The 19766-nt window shown below is 34.0% G+C and overlaps 1 protein-coding gene across 1 annotated transcript; it reads left to right on the top strand.

Moving 5' to 3' along the window:
- The first annotated feature begins 5573 nt into the window (after positions 1 to 5573).
- Positions 5574 to 19376, top strand: LOC128995965 (lysosomal aspartic protease-like). Its single transcript, XM_054421050.1, has 9 exons — positions 5574 to 5791; positions 7973 to 8153; positions 10318 to 10441; positions 12470 to 12579; positions 13435 to 13625; positions 15550 to 15672; positions 16575 to 16740; positions 17560 to 17652; positions 18116 to 19376. The coding sequence occupies exons 1-9, from the start codon at positions 5721 to 5723 to the stop codon at positions 18272 to 18274; spliced, it is 1218 nt and encodes a 405-aa protein (XP_054277025.1). The 5' UTR covers positions 5574 to 5720; the 3' UTR covers positions 18275 to 19376.
- Positions 19377 to 19766: the final 390 nt, after the last annotated feature.

Genomic DNA, 19766 nt, shown 5'->3' on the forward strand with positions numbered 1-19766 from the left:
TCCTTCACAAGTAGCCGTCCGGGCGAAGAATGGGTTCAGTGCATGGAATGTAAACTTTGGGCTCATAGTGCTTGCACAGATGGATCAAAAATTTTGTCTGTTGAAAATGTGAAAGCAACTTTGTTGATGCAGATAGTGAATGACGACCCGACCTTAATAAAATGGACAGAATATGTTAATTGTTGAATAATTCTTCTATGAATACTTCTAGCTAATTACAGTGTTCATAAAATGTAGGCCTTGTACTTAACAAATATCATAGCAAAAAATATTTTGTTATTTTGACTTTGACACAATTTTCTCATATAAAATGTATGTGAGAAACAACCCCAAGTTGTGAGACAACCAAACCCCGACCCAGGGGCTTCTTGTCACACTTGCAAAAATATTTAAAATATTGTTTGAATATAATTTAAATCACAATAACGTTTTGAAAATTGAAGCAAATGTACACAAAAAGGAAAAAAATGTAAATGGGATAAAGTTCAACTCATTTACTTAAGTAGATAAAAATTAAAAAATTTAAATTTAAAAATTGTGACAACCAGTCCCGTCTCTTGTAAGTCAAAATGAGTACTTAAGGAATCAAAATTCAGTGAGCACAGATCAGACCATGTGTTCAACAAGTCAGTCTCTTTAACAATAGACTCATGTGAACATTCAGATAGTGACTGAAGAGAGAAGGAAGCCATACTGTAATTAAAATTGTAAAGAAGCACAGATTTCATCCAATTTAAATTAACTTAATCTCGTCAATAAAATCCAATCGATAATTTTATTAAGGTTAATTTATTAAAGTTAACCTCAAGAGGACTCAATTTCAACGTTATTTTCCAAAATAAGTGAAATTTTTTTAACTCACTTATTAACTTAGTAAATTTTGTGCACATTTGGACTTACCGTTTGGACGACATCAAAATTTGATCTTCATTGTTGGAATGTAATGTACTTTAATGTACGTGGCTCCTCCAACCTTATACCCCTTATAGGGTTTGGGCTGTGCCCAAGAGTTAAACAATTAAATTATTTGGACATTATTTAATTCATCCAATCTGCCATTGCGACACCCTACCCCGAGATAGAGCCCTTTTAATTAGACTATTGTAAATTTGAACCTAATAGGCATAAATTTTAAATTAGTCTTCCACTTTATTGTAAGCCTACATTCCGTTGTCAGTCCTTTCATTGTAGCATTTTCGTTACCGGTTTGTTAATTTTGTTTCAAAAAAATACCTTTTTCTTTTTAGCGAATTTCCCATATAGGGAATAAGCTATTACCGTAGTACTCATGGTAAGACCTGGACCCGGGACCGATTTTTTTTTCGTTTTGAGGTTCCTAGAGGCCAAAAACACCGTCCGTTCAAATTCATATATATATATATATTTTTATATATATATATATTTATATATATATATATGTGTGTGTGTCCGTTAGCGCGATAACTCGAGCAAAAATGATCCGATTTTGATGAAATTTGGTACAAACGTGTAAACCTACGTTTATTCGAACGAGTTCGCGAACCAGCATGATCGGACCATGGGAACGGGGGTTTATGGGGGCTTTTATGGGGTAAAAATGGGTTTTTCCCATTTTTGACCCAAAAAACATAAAATTTTGCAATTTCTTTCTAAACTATTTTGTAGAGCTTAAAAAACAAATAATTTAGTATATTGAAGCGATATAATGCACCTAATAGTTACGGAGAAAATTCCAAAAAATTGTAAATTTAAAATTTCCATGTTATTCTTATGGACAATAATTAAACTGTTGTAGTTTGCTTGTTTATTAACATATTTTGCCCAAATTTGGAAAATGTTTTTATTTCTTACCAACTATTAACATTTTACATAAAAAACACTTTTACCCTCCCTGTTGCAGCAAACCTAAATATGTTTTAAACTGATTCTATTTAAATAGGGAATAAATGTGATATTTTTAAGGAGACATTTTAGTGTAAATCCATTCAGGGAAATGGAAATTCGCTTAGTCTGCAGGTTTGCTGCGGCGCGGGTATTGTAAATCGTTCTGTGATAAAACATAGAATAGGCCTAACCTAACCTAGAAAGGAATATTGTGTGGATAGTCCGAATATCTGTTAATCGCCACCACTGACAATCGCTGCCAACTCAAATTTTGTGACAATCGCTACCAGTCTCTACCTGCGGCCGTGAGTCACCACCCTCACCACTACGTGACGGCATACTTTACTCTTCTCCCTTCACTAACCCCTCTATTGGGAATAACACACTTACTATTATTATTGCAGAATATAATGCCACAAGACAATTTTAATGTTGATCTATCCATTCCGTAGATGCATTGCAATGAGTTAATCTCAAGCTTTTGATCTTTCTGAGAACATAGGCAGGCTAGTGTATAAGTTAGCAGAGCATTTCATCATAGCGCATTCCGGGGGAACGAACCTTGCGAATGTTTTAGGACCAATTATGCAGTAGGGCCACGGTATTTCCTAAACCAAATCTATCTATAGGCCTATATATAATATAGGCTAAGCCGTTTTTTTGTTAATCGAACTCCTCTGTTATTATTCGCCCGATTTTCATGTTTGAGGTCTCAAAATAAAGGTTAAAATGTGTAGTTGTGCCCAACGGTATTAGGATTTTGATAAAGTCGTTGGTAAGGGCGTCAGAGGCCCTTAAAATCAGTTTTTTCCATAAGGATAACATGGGAGAAATGGTAATGAAATGTGAATACTATCTATTTGCAACAGATTAGGAAAATAGCTTGTACCAGATGAAAACTGCTGGAATTTTTGTGAATGGACTTTGAACTGGACTCTTATTTATAGCTGCGGAAAAGCCTACTGAGGCTGTTGTAGCTTTGTATGAAATGTATTCAGTTTAGGCCTATAATGTTTTGTTGTATGAATAAATAATAATAAAATAATAACTAATAATCAACAACAAAGTCTTGGATAAATAAGTTAAGCAGGTGAGCCAAAGGTGTACAATTGATCGTTTGCTTTCAGATGACTTAAACACCCATCTAGAAATCCCAACAGAGTTTTAAAAGAATATAGAGGTCAGGCAAGGACACATATTGATTTAAAAAAAGAGGCAGTGGTTTTATTGATGAGGAATATCGATACATCAAAGCCTCATTAATGAAACAAGGCTCCAAGTGACCAAAATAGTTAAACATTAATAGAATGTTAAGTCCAAACTGGAACAAGTGAGTTGAGAGGGGAAATATTTTGATTCCTAGGACAAAAATGTGTCCATCGGAAACAAACTTACCATTTAAAACAGAAAGATGCTAATTTCTGCTAGCTTTGTCATTTGCAATGACAATCAAAAAAGTACAAGAGCAATCATTTAAAAGAGCAGCACTGTTCTTACCCAGACCAGCCTTCGGTCATGGGAAACTATATATTTAAGTAGATCTACATATTTTTTGTTGGTGTGCTTATTCATATCGGCAAATTCTGACCAGGGTAATCTTCCTGAAGGTCACGACTAAAAACGTAGTATTTATTCAAGGAAGTACTTTTGTGTATAAAATATATTTTTTTGTGTTTTCAGTATTTTTAAAAGGGGTTTATTCATGCAGAATTTTTATGTTCTTTAAATATGCTACATATTGGTTTCATGAAATGTTTCATTACATTTGTTTTAAACTAAAATAATTGATAACTCATTAATTTACTAAATATAAGACATATACAGCTAGAAAATGGTTTGTCTGATTTCCTTCTAAAGCTTCATCATTGTATTTTATTTTCACTGGTTATTTTTTAATTCTTCAGGGCACATTCCATTATTAGGAGAAAGAACCTAGAGCAAGTTTTAGAACTAAATATGCCATACGGTATTTCCCAAACTAAATAATTTTGCGTACCTTCCTTCAAAGTACATGTAAGGTGAATCATCATACTAGATCATCTTTAGAAGGTCCAAAGGTACAGCAACTACCAGAAGTAAATATTTCAATGCCAACGGCAGATAAAAGAAGTATTTAACAAAACCACATATACTGACTAAAAACAAATAGGGTAATTTTGAATCAATATAAAAAATACATCAAAATACATTGTGACGTTAACTATTGCAATCGACTGTCCTTTGAACTTATCGCTAACTCTCCTTTGGATCGGAACTAGCTAATTGTGGTACTAACTATGAAGTAGCCGTGATCATACTATGACGACACCGTCTCGCAACCCCCCCCCCCCCCCTCCACACAACACCTACGAACCCTCTTTCCAAGAACGGACCGGACTGGTAGCGATTGTCACTGGTGGCGAATGTCACTGGTGGCGATTTACAGGACACCGGATAGTCCAGTCAAGGAATGAGGTGTAGAGTGCGTGAGCAGGTAACTAAGCGATTCCTTCAGAAACTTGTTCAGGGGGCTTAGGGTGTTAACATACCAAAAGTCCTGACTCCTAGGTGGTGAGCCATGGGGTGGAGAGGGGAAAAAGGGGGGGGAGAAAGGTACGCATTTTGGGTTTTTTGATTATATCTCGAAAACTATCAACTTTTTGTATACTAGCTATAGTAAATTATAAAATTGAAGAAGATTACATTTTCTACAAGAAAAGTATATAATGTGTTTATTTTGGTTCAACAGATTACGAGTTATAACTTATTTAATTGATATCTTATTAAAATCTTCTTCCATAAGAAATACATGTAAATTAGTATGCGAAATGGGGCGAATCCTATCCGCCCAAAGGAAATATAAATGATATTCTGGAAATCTTGACAAAATGTCCAGTAATTTGACACTTTAATCATTAAAATTGATCCAAAATTAAGGCGAGGGCGAGGTAACAAAATTTCGAGTTTTGGTGTTTTTTTTTGGAAATATAAAAAAAACCTTAAATCATCTCATTTTTAAACGCTCACCCTCGCTCTAATTTTTGACAAAATTTCATGATTAAAGTGTCAAATTACTGGAAATTTTGTCAATATTTCCAGAATATCAGTTATATTTCCTTTGGGCGGATAGGATTCGCCCCATTTCGCATACTAATTTACATGTATTTCTTATGGAAGGAGTATTTTAATAAGATGTCAATTAAATAAGTTATATAACTCGTAATCTGTTGAACCAAAATGAACACATTATATACTTTTCTTGTAGAAAATTTAATCTTCTTCAATTTTATAATTTACTATAGTATACAAAAAGTTGATAGTTTTCGAGATATAATCAAAAAACCCAAAATGCGTACCTTTCCCCCCCCCCTTTTCCCCCCTCCACCCCCTGGCTCACCACATAGGAGTCAGGACTTTTGGTATGTTAACACCCTAAGCCCCCTGAACAAGTTTCTGAAGGAATCGCTTAGTTACCTGCTCACGCACTCTACACCTACTTTTGGATCATTCATTGACTGGACTAGGAGGGATTACAATTAATGTGTTTAGTTGCACCGTTGAACCACCATCACCACTACCACACAGAACCACCATCGGTTCGGTTGTTTTTGTTTGTGACCGGGACCAGCTGCTAGCTAACAGCTGTTGATCCGTACTTTACAGTCTGGGTCCGGCCCAAGGTCGTTGTCCACTATCGCGCGTCGGCACCGGCATTGTTAATATTGTCATTGCCTCGTCTGTATTCTACCAGTCTAGACGTTGGTCTAGTCTTTAGTGTAGCCTTTTGGGGGTTATTTCGTGACTGGGTTACTGCAGATGTTTTATTGTTTATTAGTTGTCATCGCAGTTTAGAGTTATTAGAGAAAACAATTACCACTATGAAGATTTTATTGGTTTACATTTTGTTTTGTGTAGGCTTGAATGTTGCAGAGGAAACCCAACTCATCAGGTATGTTTTTCTGTTCTACTGTACTACTTTAATCCCTTTTAATACTTTACTTTGAAATTGCAAACATACGAATGTAGTTATTTCAAGCCATGTATGAATAGAGACGAGTACTTGGCTTTAATCTGTATTTCGATTTAAAATAAGAACTGTACCTAACTAAATCCGTAATGCAAATTAAAACATACCGTATACGTACTCTGATATAAGATATAATATAACATTCAACTTTCAACTTATTACTTAATGCTTCCCCTCCATAAAGAGGCAGTAATAAGTGTTTTGTACTGTACTGTGATAATCGGATACAGTTTTGCCATAGTGGAATTCTGGAATATATTTTGGATGGTTAACAGGCCAACTGGCTTCTCAAATTCAATATAGAAACAGAAAGTCAATCATATGTATCCTCTGGTAAAGCAGCACGAACTAATTCCAACTAAAGTATTCACTCTTTCTTAATTTTACAAAATATTTGCAAAATAAATTACTTTTGAAATACAAAATTTATTTGATTTTGTTTTTGTTAATAAACGTACCTATTTACAAAACATATAATCATGAATTTTATTTATAGTTTCATGTTAGATTTAGTATGCTGTTTTTAGTTCTAAATGTGAACACATTGCAGCCAATGATGAAGTTTCTCTCTTAAAGCTTTTACTCTTAAGATGAACCGTTTTAAGGTATTTAAAAGACAAAATCCACCCTCTCAGGCTGAGGCTAGGCTTTGCCCTAAAGGCTTTCAAATCTCTGATTTAAATGTCATGTACCGGTACCCTAGTTTCATTTTTAATTGTTTTAACTTACTTCAATTCGAGCAACTGTTTGACTTATTCATTTATTGAATTTTATATACAGGCATTTTTATCTACGATACAGGGTTAATAAAAAGTCTGGAGACCCCTGTAAATTTTTTAACGGCCCATACTATAAAAACTAAACTCTGCATACCTTTATGGCATGTTATGAAGTATTTTTTGAACATAACCGCCACTTCGTGTACATCCCCAAAATGGGGGATTTTGGGAGAAACTCTAAAATTTCAAATGGTAAGACCCATCGAGTAACCCTAATTTTCAAGGTCCTGATAAAAGAAAACCAACAACGTAAACTAGGGGATCTCAACCAATTAAAAAAGGCAGTCATAATTGAAATTCTCAGAAGTGAAATTTAACATACAGCTTTCCAAGTCTGGAGACCCCCTGTAAATTTTGTAACGGCTTACACGAGAAAAACTAAACTCTACACACCTTCATGGCATGTTATGAAGTACTTTTTGAGCGTCATTGCTACTTGGTTCGCAAACCTAAAATGGGTGAAACTAAAAAAATTCAAATGTTAAGCCCCGTCGAGTGATCCCTCATTTTGAAGGTGATAAAAGAAAACTAACAACACAAACTATAGGTGCCTATCTGAACACAAAATATGGCAGTCAATTAAAATGTTACGTAAGGAAAATTATTAGTTAATTCTGATTTCTAAAGACTTCAATTGACTATATTTTACTGGGCTAAGATAGAGACCTCTAGTTTGCGTTGTTAGTTTTCTTTTATAACGACAAAATTAGAGGTACTCAATGGGTCCTACCATTTTAAATTTTTGAGTTTCCCCTGAAATCCCCCATTTTGGGGATGAACACGAAGTGGCGGTTATGCCCAAAAAGTACTTCATAACATGCCATAAAGGTGTGCAGGAGTATAGTTTTTCTAGTATGGGCCATTAAAAAATTGACAGGGGGTCTCCAGACTTTTTATTAACCCTGTATACTAGGCTGTTACTCACGGTCTTCACCCCGTTTGACTTCATAAGTATTAAGAAGTATTAACGTATTAATAAAACTATTGATTGGTTAAGTTAAGCTGAAATAATCAAAACAGAATACAGTAACACTGGAAATACAAACAAATAATCACACCTGATTTTAATAAGGTAATAAATTGAAAGAATAAAACCAGCAAATGTACAGCTGGGGTATTTTTAACATTAGGTACCGGTATATGGAAAGTTCCTTTTAGATGGGAATTATGACCTTAAAGGGCAATTTATGAAATAATGGATAGTTTAGCTCAAGGTTTCTCGAACATTTTAAGTATGGTTTATGGGGGTGTGACTTTTAGTTTTCTCAAAAGTTCATGGGTACTTTGGGATTTAAATATGTGTTTGGTTTTATTAAATTTCCAGAATTCCTATGGAAAGAATGGAAACAGGTTTGGAGAAGTTACTGAGACGCGGAGCTGACTTAAAGTTGATCGAAGGTATTTATGACATGCAACGCAGAGCAGCCAAGCCAAGCCGACTGGTGATGCAAAACGGCAAACCTATACCAACCAACGACACTCTGCCACTCTTCAAGTACTTTGATGTAAGTTTTTTTTTCTTTTAATTTAATTATATCCCATTGGCTTGCTCGTCAATTGCAGATAGGAGGATTTTCAATGCAGTCCCAAAGTTGCCAGTTTGATCCTGAGAAAGGTTTAATCACTTTAAAGCAGGGCTGCGTTAAGGGTCGGTGGAGCCCTGGGCAAACTCAAAAGCAGCGCTTTTTTCCCAGTTGTTCAGGCGCATATACCAGGCGCCCCTGGGCATATGCATAGTCTGTCCGTTTATAAAAGCGGGCCTGCTTTAAAGACTCAAAACTTGAAGAAGATAGGGTATAGTTTAATGCTAGCATTGGCTAAATCAGCTGGTTTTGATCAGTGATGTAGCACGACCAACTTTAACTCCAGGCTGCGGCCTTCGAAGTGGCAACGTTGCAAGTAGGGTTGTAACAGCTGTTTTGTTTGGAACCAGCTAATGGTATTTGTGTAACTTATTTACGAGAGCTTGGTTACTGGACTATGAAAAAATTGACTCTGCTTTAAATGTACAGATGTAGATTTTCAATTCAGATTGTTTTGGTATTCAATTCTGTATGCTTTATTTTCAAAATTTTAATAAATTTATGTTCAAATATTTAAATTTAATTCAATGAAGTGTGAATTAAGGGCTGATGTCACCTGTCTGCCATGTTATCTTACGGGACGTCTGACACTAAACAACCCTACTTGCGACATTGCCAATTCTACCAGGCCACGGCCTGGAGTTAAAGGTGGCCGATGATGTAGTCGTTAATTGACCAGTACGGTAACTCTCATCATCAGTTAGGAAATAAACTGTCAGCAATACGACACATACTTTCTCCTACCACATTAGTTTATCAAAAACCATTTAATGGAAGAGGTGGGAGTAACAACTGTACTGTAGCATATTTTTTGGGGAAAATCACAAATGTTGCTAAAGCTTTTAAACTGTAATTTTTACATCAATGGATGTTATGTCAACCATATTGTTTAAAGGCAGAAGGGCTATAAAACTCTAAATCCTATATTCTAAAACAAGCTCCTGAACAGGCAAACTTTTATTTTCTTACGAGGATTTTTTATTTTGTTATTGAATACCCTTTAGGGTATTTGGACATGAGAAATCGATTGGAGTTGGTCACAATGCTACGAAAAATCCGGTTTCTGTCCTAACAGTCCTTAAAAATCATGCTATCGACATCACCTTTTTGTAAAGGCAGTTAAGGTATAACAAAAACAGCTGTTACGTGTTATTTTATTGACATAATTTGATTTGACGTGTAAACAAAAACAACTGCATTTGTTAGTTAGGACTAAACATTTTAAAGAATGTTTGTATTTAGTTAGTTTATTAGGTTCATTAGTATTTATGTTTTCAAGGTTAATTTCAAGATTAAAAATGAAATGCGGAAGACCTCCAAAGCGAAAATGTTTACAGGATCTGCATGGGAGAGAAAACTACGATTGATCATCGAGAAACAAATTTTACCACTTTATCTACAACCGAACCAGATCCAACCAGCTCATACATCTCACCAGATGATGTCTCAGACTTTGGCCAAGTCGCGCATCGAAGAATGAAAGTGGTGAAATAATTTCAGATCTTGCGGCCGATCAATAAAATGAACAACATGCAGATTATTTTGAGAAGGAGAGTCGACGAATCACTGCTTTACGTTTGGAAGAACGTCAGCGAAGTGAAGTCTGAAATTCCTCAAACCTATAAGTCGCCATGTCGGCGGATTAGAGATATTTTATTGAATAAGCATTATGCACCCACATTGCAAGCGGATAATATTTGGAAATATGAAATATCGTGCTATCCGTTCGACCGTTCTACGCTTAATGCTGAAACTGGATAGATAAACAACAATATTATCCAAATCCTACTAGGAAAAAAGAATACTTGCACAAGTTTTGATGCAATAATTAACTTATTTAACAAATATTTTATTGAATCCGAGCAAATCTTGGACAACCAGTATTTTTAATCAAAATCTTTTGAGCCATAATTTGGAAATCACATCCGTTCCCGCCACACTACACCAATGGCTGTAATCAGTAAAACAACTTCTGAAATTTAAGTGCTCACATTGGTATTATAAGTTTAAGTAATTTAAATCATCACTAGTATAGCATATAAGTACCTAACCTTGCTTTATTATTTATGTGACTTTTAATTTTCAGACTCAATATTACGGTCTTATCAACATTGGCAAGCCAGGAAAGACATTCAAGATGGTGATGGACACCGCTTGGGCATTCACCTGGGTCCCCTCTGTAGAGTGCCCACTCACCAGTATAGCTTGTGGTATTGTGCTTGATTATATGTATGACTTAAGTTCTCCATTGCACTTGAGTATCCACCTGGGTCCCCTCTGTAGAATTACCCACTCACCAGTATAGCTTGTGGTATTGTGCTTGATTATATGTAGGCTATAACTTAAGTTCTCCATTGCACTTGAGTATCCACCTGGGTCCCCTCTGTAGAATTACCCACTCACCAGTATAGCTTGTGGTATTGCGCTTGATTATATGTAGGCTATAACTTAAGTTGTCCATTGCACTTGGGTATCCACCTGGGTCTCCTCTGTAGAATGCCCACTCATCAGTATAGCTTGTGGTATTGTGCTTGATTATATGTATGACTTAAGTTCTCCATTGCACTTGGGTATCCACCTGGGTCCCCTCTGTAGAATGCCCACTCATCAGTATAGCTTGTGGTATTGTGCTTGATTATATGTATGACTTAAGTTCTCCATTGCACTTGGGTATCCACCTGGGTCCCCTCTGTAGAATGCCCACTCATCAGTATAGCTTGTGGTAGTGTGTTTGACTACATGTATGTAAAACTTACATTCTCAATTAGATGAAGGTTTACACCATGTAATATTAACAACTATTTGGTGATAATACAATGTAACACAATCATTATGTAATTACAATATTATTTTTATTACTTTATAAAACTTAAACATTTTGTTGGTCATGTTATACATTGACCCAGCTAAAAGAATGAATAAACTACATTAGAAGATCTTGTTTTTTTTATACATGGGAAAATAATAACGATACAATACAGAACATCATATTTGTTTTATAAGGAAAAAATTTAATGAAATGAATAATAATTCTTCATTTACTCAGGCTACACCTGATAACTTTATATACAATCAAATTAATTACATAGACATATAGGTTCTCCATTTTAAGGCCGGGCCTATGCTGAGACGCTTGTGGCGCAAAGCAACACTTTACAGAAAATTGTGCCACCACATGTTCCTTTACTGCTCTGCGTAAGCTGAGACGCACGTATGTATGTGTCTGGCCCAAGCATGGGCCAGCATGTCACTGTTTGTAGCACGGACACAGATTTTCCAACACATGCCACGCAACTTGTGTGCAAAATGGCAAAATAACGAGTGTCTGATTAATTGTGTACGCGAATTATATGTGATGTATGATGTTAACAAAGATTCAAAAAAATGGCATTATCAAACTATCAAAACAGAGCTTTGTTGCAAAAAAAAATCTTTTCTTCATTTTTAACCCCAGTTAAGCATACCAAAGCTTTATAATCAGCTTAAAAACATTTAAAACCCCCATGTATTATTCTTTTCGGAGAAAAACTAAATTATTGTAGTTTGCTTGTTTATGGATATAATTTTATTAAATTTGGCAATTTTATTGATATCAGTATTGGCTACAGTATTTACATTTCACTTAAAAGTATGTTAAATTAAATGTCATTTCAATGGGGAAGAAATTCAATTCCCATATCGGGCTTTGATCCCAAATAAACATTCTACAGACTGGAATGTCGCAACCTTGGAGACTGCATACCGGTAGTGCGTGTGTTGGGTGTGCTGCACCTCAACATGCACTAGTCAAACATTCAAAAGTGCTGTGTGGCCTATGTCGCGAAACTTGACTTGCGTACGTTGTGTCACGTGTGTCCTTTTCATACACCTGGCCTTAAACTGTGCACTTTCTAAGACGGGCATGTAGAGATTAGTCACATGTGTTTCACTAAACCAAACATTAAATATGCAATGTTGTCTGGTCTAAGACCTCAGCATGTTCTGTTGTGGTGGAGCAATGCAGGAGTGGTCTAGGAGCATTCAAAGGCTAACACATGATTGGCATTACTTTGTAGTCATTTTTATAGCAAAGTATCTTATGGTTTTTAACGGAATCTTCTAAACAAATTAAAATTTTTTTTGTGCTTCTTACCAAAACCTATGACAGGGGAGAACAGTTTATATTCATTGCCGTATGTCTATTCCAGAAACTTATAAAAATAGCAAGTATATTGATTAAGGAAAACCATATTTTTCAGCTCGACATGAAAGATACGATCATAAGGGATCTTCTACTTACAAAGAAGATGGAACACCATTTAACATATCAAACAAATACATAGGTTACCTATCCAATGATCTATTCTTGGTAAGCTGGTTTCATTATTAATAATCAAGATATTAACTATGCAATGGTATTAAATCAAATGAAATAGGTATTTTAAATAAATCTGTAGCTTAAAATGATGCATAAATCAAATATTGGATATTTAAACCACTAATGAGTTAAAATGTATTTGATATCATACGGAAAGCTCTCTAATTTCATAGGTTTTTTTACCCTTTTTAGTCCTGTGCTTTCAAACTTTTGCTTTGATACAACAAATTTTCTTTCTGAAAACTAAAACCAAACAAAGTTTTCTGTAAGGTAGTAAATAGTTTATTTAAATGTCTAATTTTGTTGTGTTAAAATTTAGTTTTGTTGTGACCATTTCAGATATTTCTTTCTTCTTTAGTTAAAACTTTGATTAAAGTTACTTTCCTGAGCTATTTCATGAATACAATGTACAGTAAATGTTAACACCAAACCAATGATAATGGTATTAAACAGAAAATATTAGTCATAATATTTACAATACGTAAACAAAAACAAATAAATTAAATATGATTAAAGTTGGTTGTTTCTTATAAGTATTTATATAAACACTACTTTTACCAAATTTACTGAATTTGTAACCTACAGAAGGTTGTAACCAACTACAAGGTAAATGCATTGCTATTGATAAGAGATAAGCTGGAAATAATGATAACTGAAATGTCAAAATATACATAACCCAAAACCCACACCTCTAGTGTACATTGATGCAAAAATTATTAAAAAAATTGTAATAAAATAAAATCTTTAGAGTCCTTACTGGTAAGTAGTTTTAAAATTTCTCCCATACTGTGTTCCTTATTTCTGTATTTTTTTTAACAAAACATTCATTGCTCTCCACTTCTCCAGGTAGGCCAGATGAATGTCACAGGTCAGAAGTTTGCAGAACTCAACCACATACCATGGATATACGCTCTGTATGAAGCAGATGGAACTCTTGGACTAGGATTTGATAAACTGTCTCCCAATGTCACTCCTTTGTTCTACAACTTCTACACCCAGAATAATCTTGCTCCAATATTTTCTTTCTATGTAAACAGGTAATTGTGATGTTATATCTACATTAAATAATACCACTACATTATCAAAAATTATGATGTGAACATTAAATTAACAAAAGAATAATGAATTTTAGGTATATCATAACAAAAACAAAACATAACATTTTAACAATAAACAAGATGTGCAAAATAAATATTGAAATAAAATTTTAAAAAATATACTGCTGTGGCGAAGTTGACACCACACCAGCCCCATTAGGAGACTGGTATTTTCCAGGAAGGTTGAATTTTACCCTTCCACCAGACCCAGTTGTATTGTATGTAACCTCAGGCTACTTTAGGTGACGTAGCTCAGGAAAAAAATACAACACTCGCTTACAAAACCCTATATTAATATTAGCCTACAAAACCAAAAAGATGAAAAAGAAACAAAAAGGTAGAGTAGACTAGAACCTAGAACTGTGTAAATAATTCAATTTGAAACAGAAACTCCAATTTGGAAAAAGATTCTAAACTCCAATTTCTAAAACCAAGGCCTTGGGCTCCTGCTCCCCCATCTGAACGGGCTTGGATTTTGGATTTTTTTCATAAATGCTGGCCTCCCTCTGCCTAAGCTCAATGTACTTACTTACCATTCATCTGCGATATTACCAAGGAGTTTATTTGTCACCATGAAAAATAACTGAATATGGTGTAGAGCAAGTCTCATCTCTAAAAAACACCCATGCACTTTCTAAGATCCTGTTATTTCTTAGAATACCTGTTCATGTGGCATCAGCTTTGCCACACAGGTTGGTTTTCAGTTCATTTACTTTTCTTTAGCCTATATAACTATATACAAAGTGTTCAAAAAAGGTGGGGACGTAATTTACGTAGTGGTTCCTTGGGTCAAAATAAAGAGAAAGTCTAAAATAACATTAACTTTGTTACCAGATTTCCACCATTTTGTATTTTTTTACATAAACATTTTATCTTTGACTTTTTTTAACTGATCTTTATGAAACTTGGTTTGTATGTTAAAGGTAGAGAGAGAACCATGTCAGAATGAAAGATTATCTTGATTCAACTAAAAATTTCAAAATGGCGGCCATTATAATTTTTTTAACCGAAATTTCTGAAATATGGCTGATTTTATGAAAAAATGTCAACAACACTTTTATTTAGCAATTTAATTTCCTATAAAAAAATACCAAATTCAAAAAGATCAAATAAAAAAATTGCTGAAATATCACGATTTTCAGATGTAAAATGGGGTAGTATAAGGCTAAGAGAGTCAGGTTTGCCTTATTTTACAACTAAAAATTATGATATTTCAGTTTTTGTATTGATCTTTTTGAACTTGGTATTGTTTGATGTTAAAAATTCTAAGTAAAAGTCTTCTTGACATTTCTTCATTAAAAAAGCAAAATTTAGTAAGAAAATAAAATGTCTGCCATTTTGAAATTTTAAGTTGAATCAAAACAATTGTTTTATCTAGCATGGTTCTCTTCTACCTTAACATAAATACCAAGTTTCATAAAGATCGGTTTTAAAAATTTGAAGATAAAAATGTTTATATAAAAATACAAAATGGCAAATATCTGGTTGACGAAGCCATTTTGGAAAAAATGTTATATTCTAGATTTTCTCTTAATTTTGACCCAAGGAATTACTACGTAAATTATGTCCCCACCTTTTTTTGAACACCCTGTACAAATTGCTGTTCACACCTGCTGTTAGTCCTGAGACAGAGATGCAAAGATGCAACTGTTAATACTGTTTGATGAAATGGCGACCATACATAGTAGATGTATATTAAAAACCTGGATATGAGTGAAAGTTAGTGGAGTGAGATGACTTGTACAGTAATTACAGTAGTGCTGACTAATAAGACAGTATGTTTTGAACAAAATGTTCTAAAATAAATTACTTGAAACCCATTTTTACAGAGACTCTTTAGGTTAACTGACAGTTTATGTTACAGAGATCCTACTACAAAACGAGGAGGCTCTGTCTTCTTTGGAGGAATCGATTTTAAACACAATAAAACAGCGTTCACTACTGTAGACGTCATTTCAAAATACTATTGGCAGTTCAAAATGGACAAGTAAGAATCATAATTTAGTCATGTTGTTACCGATAAACTTACAATATGCAACCTACTGGTTGCGTTTTTCTTAATTCTTACCATGGAAAGAACAAGGTTCAAATTTCACATCCATTGTACTTAGAATGGTTATTACTTGACCCGAGGAGATGTACATTGTCGGCTTGTTGCCAAGGAGCGCACCCATGCCCTCTCTGATATGCAGGTTAGCTGTGAATACTCTTATTCTCTTATTGTCCCTGGTCTCTACCAGGGATTGTGGTATAGCCTAATGGAGTTGTTCCTGGACGTGAGTTGGAGGTAAACACAAGTAGATGAGATGTTATGAGGTCCTGCTTTTATTGGGTTAGTACAATTTCTGTCTGTGCCAAAATAGCATCGGACGATTTTAAACAATCGCTGTATTCCTGGGTTACGCTAACATTGTAGGACTTATCAATTTCGCCTGACACAGTTTTCATGTGTTTAAAGTCTCAGTAGTGTCTGAGATTGTTCCTCTAGGACGAGTCACCCGTTCCATTCAGGCATTCTCAATCGCAATCCCTCTGAGTGTATAAAATGTAGTTGCCCTTTACAAGCTTGCTATGAATTGGTTAAGTCTTACTATGCAACCAACGAATTTAGGTTAATGCCCCTTAATGGTTAAACTTTTTTGTTACATTCAAGCAAATTTAACTTTCTTTGGAAAATTTTTCTGTATGGAGACCAATAAAAACCTAAACATAAAATGTTTATACATCATTTACTGTTTTTCTAAATTTGTTTATTTGATAATAACATGACTGTAAGTATAGACTATAATTTACTGAACCAATGTAACTAAGATAGTAAGATGAGATAACAAACTTACCCTGGACATCAGCATAGGAAATTTGACTGTAATATTGCTGATGTTTCTGCAGAGTCACTCTAGTGATGAGCAAGAAGAGCCAGCAAGAGTACTGTAAGGGTGGATGTTATGCTCTTGCTGACACCAGCGCCAACACAATCGTAGGTCCCCCAGCCGAGGTAAATGACATCAACCGACTCATCGGAGCCACCGAGATCTTTTTTTCAAATCGATTCATGGTATGGTTAAAATTTAATTTATTGTAAGTCATATTGGGTCTACAAATAATTTTTGATATTTTGATGGTTTTGCCTCTACATTAAAAATTGTAATATACATACAGTCCTTAAAGATATGTTCATATGGATTTACAAAATATGACAGAGGTTTTTAAGAAAAACTTTAATAAACTGCAAGGAATTGGCCAGATTGAGATTGAGAACAACTACTGTTTATAACAGCAATTGAATTACAACAATATTTTAATATTCTTCAGTTTATGAAGGAGGTCCATTTTCATGTGGTCTACAACTAATGACTACTCCCTATATTAAAATAACTAAAACCATGGAGTATGTTTTATCTTTGCTATATCTTTAAAGTACTTAATTAATTATGAAACTATGAAGAGTATTAAATCACCTAGTAATTAATTAAGAACTTTAATTACGATATTAACAGATTATACTGTTTTATAACAATCAGTTGCAATGATTCATACGTTTCTATACTTTAAGAGTATACAGTGGCAGCCTCATGATTTAATTTCAGGGGGATGAACCCCTCCAACCCTGGGAAATGAATGTAAAACATGTCTTATATTAACAGAATACAATGTTAAGTGATTAACCATGTTAAACTGGTTGAACAAATATATATTTTTTACATTGTAAAACCAATCATAACCAACAGGAGTAGAATAATTACTTTACTATGTCAAAGATTTCACATTTCCGTAACTCATAATTTATTGTGTAGGCCTACCCTACTTTATTCTACAGTAACACAATATTATGCAATAATCATTTCTCTATTTAACATCTGAATATAATTTCTAGATACCATGCATCAATGAGTTTAAGGGTCCAAAGGTCAAGTTTACTATTGCTAACCAGGAGTTCCAGATCCTTGCTAGAGATTACATCCAGAAGGTACTGTTTCATGTATTTTGTTAAGTGCATTTAGCTTATTGTGTAATCAGCCCCAGTAAACTTTAAGTCATTCACTAAACACCAAGGAAATACTTTGGTTTTTATTGTGATGCTAATCTTTCAACTACCTCCAAGTTATGTAATTTTTTTATTATTTTAATGCATTTAGGGTTGCTAATGCATTTAGAGTAACCAATGGTACTGATTTTATTTTAATCAACTATATATTTTTTTATGTTTCAATAGTTAAATATAGTATCAATCTTAGACCTCGATTTAATATAAATAAACATCTACCAAGTTATAAATACCTGGATTCGATGTGAGCTGTATCGTTAATTGTAACATACAGTAGCCTACCATTCTTATCTTTAATATTTATAAAACATATGAATTAATTTCATAGCAATAAAATCGTCAAAACACCTATTTTCTTTACTCTTGAAGAACATCTTCTTTACAGATCTCCTACTCCGGGATCACACTTTGTCTGTCCGCATTCCAGCCTGCCGAGCCGTCCGCTGCCAACAACACCTGGGTCTTGGGAGGAGCATTCCTCTACCAATACTACACGGCATACGACATCGTAAAGAGGAAGATAATGATTGCCGAGGCAGCTTAAGAGAGTATCTTATATTTCCATGTTGAGCGGAGTCACATGACAATTTTACTTATATGACTGATACCTACTGTATTTGTTTTTATCACATTATTCAATCATTATATTAAGTAGGCCTATAACATAATTTTTTATACTTAGGTCACTTGTATAGTATATTTCATCACTCCGTAAAGTGACTATTTTCAACCCAAGCTCAAGTTTCACAACCGAGGTGGTCCATGCAAGGGTTAATAAGACACTTTTTGCCCTTGAGATGAACTATATTTTTTGTCACATTGTTACATTAAGCATTTGGTAATTGATTAAAATAATTGTGTATCTATTACAATAAATTGTGTGAGTGTAGCCTACATTATACCATAGATTAAGGGAGTAGACACTCCTTTAAAAGATCAACTCCTGTCAATCCATGATTATACTAACAATATAATATTAATCTATCCACTAATCTATCTATCTACTAACTATTGATAAGAATGCAAAAATAAACTGCAACCAATTAAATCACTCGATAAATAATTTTGATATATAAAATTGCTTATTATTGAAGTTTGCAACTAAGTTTACTACATTTGACTTTTACTCCCTAGGATGTATGGGGTTAAAATGTTTTGTACTCCCTAGGGACTAAATGATCTGCCTTAGATCTGCAATGATAATTAGACCAATTCATTAATTACAAGGAAAACCGTGGTTTGGATTCCACTTATCTGTTGGTCCCTTAGTTGCTATTGGCTGTATGGGCTATTATTAACAGTTGTGTCTAAGGAACATGTCGCCTTAGTCACTAACAAGACAACAAGATCGTGCCACTCACCCTACACTCATATTTGGGTTCAAATATGCATATAGTGGCGTCCCATCACAATCTTAAATAATTGATTGATTAAATTTAATTGCTACACATGGAGGCTTATAAAAAACTTGTTTTTGCTACAGTGTGACGAAAAAAATATTTTAATATCAGTGTTTAGGTTAAGTTTCTACTTACTCAAATTATTGTATTACAATTAAATTTGGGTAGTTCAAATAACTAGTCACATGGTAAGCAATAATTAATTGTAATAATTTTTATACTTAATAAAAATCATGTTTTGTAAAATGTTGTATTTGATTTCAGTGTAAACCCTATAAAAAGTTAAATTCTAAAAAACTTATTCACAATTTGTTAACGTACCTATTATTTTATTATACAAATCATTCCAAAAGTATTTGTTGAGACTATTAATTTTACCACATCCAATTACAGTGTTTTCAGAACAAAGTAGTCAATCAAGCCTTTGCTAAACACTGATGAAATGTAAATAGACTACTCTCAATGCATTGAAGGATGAAGCCCGAAGCTAAACAACAATCAAGGAAGGCTACAAGTTTAGATCTTTGTCCAGCATTGTTACTTGATTTAGCTCTATGATGTTCTGAGTTACTATTTGTCAACTATGGTTCCCTTAGATTAGATGACCGTGTTTGTGTTCCCTTAGATCAGATTGTT

The sequence above is a fragment of the Macrosteles quadrilineatus genome, unplaced genomic scaffold (genome assembly GCF_028750875.1).
Source record: "Macrosteles quadrilineatus isolate MER2022 unplaced genomic scaffold, UCM_ALF_1.0 Scaffold_5__1_contigs__length_97177068, whole genome shotgun sequence".
Taxonomy (NCBI): domain Eukaryota; kingdom Metazoa; phylum Arthropoda; class Insecta; order Hemiptera; family Cicadellidae; genus Macrosteles; species Macrosteles quadrilineatus.

Excerpts from the sequence above, each read along its gene's own strand:
- LOC128995965 (XM_054421050.1), top strand. The coding sequence starts at position 5,721 with ATGAAGATTTTATTGGTTTACATTTTGTTTTGTGTAGGCTTGAATGTT. Across the intron at positions 16,741-17,559 it reads TTTTTTCAAATCGATTCATG|ATACCATGCATCAATGAGTT; the intron begins GTATGGTTAAAA and ends TATAATTTCTAG. Across the intron at positions 17,653-18,115 it reads CTAGAGATTACATCCAGAAG|ATCTCCTACTCCGGGATCAC; the intron begins GTACTGTTTCAT and ends TCTTCTTTACAG.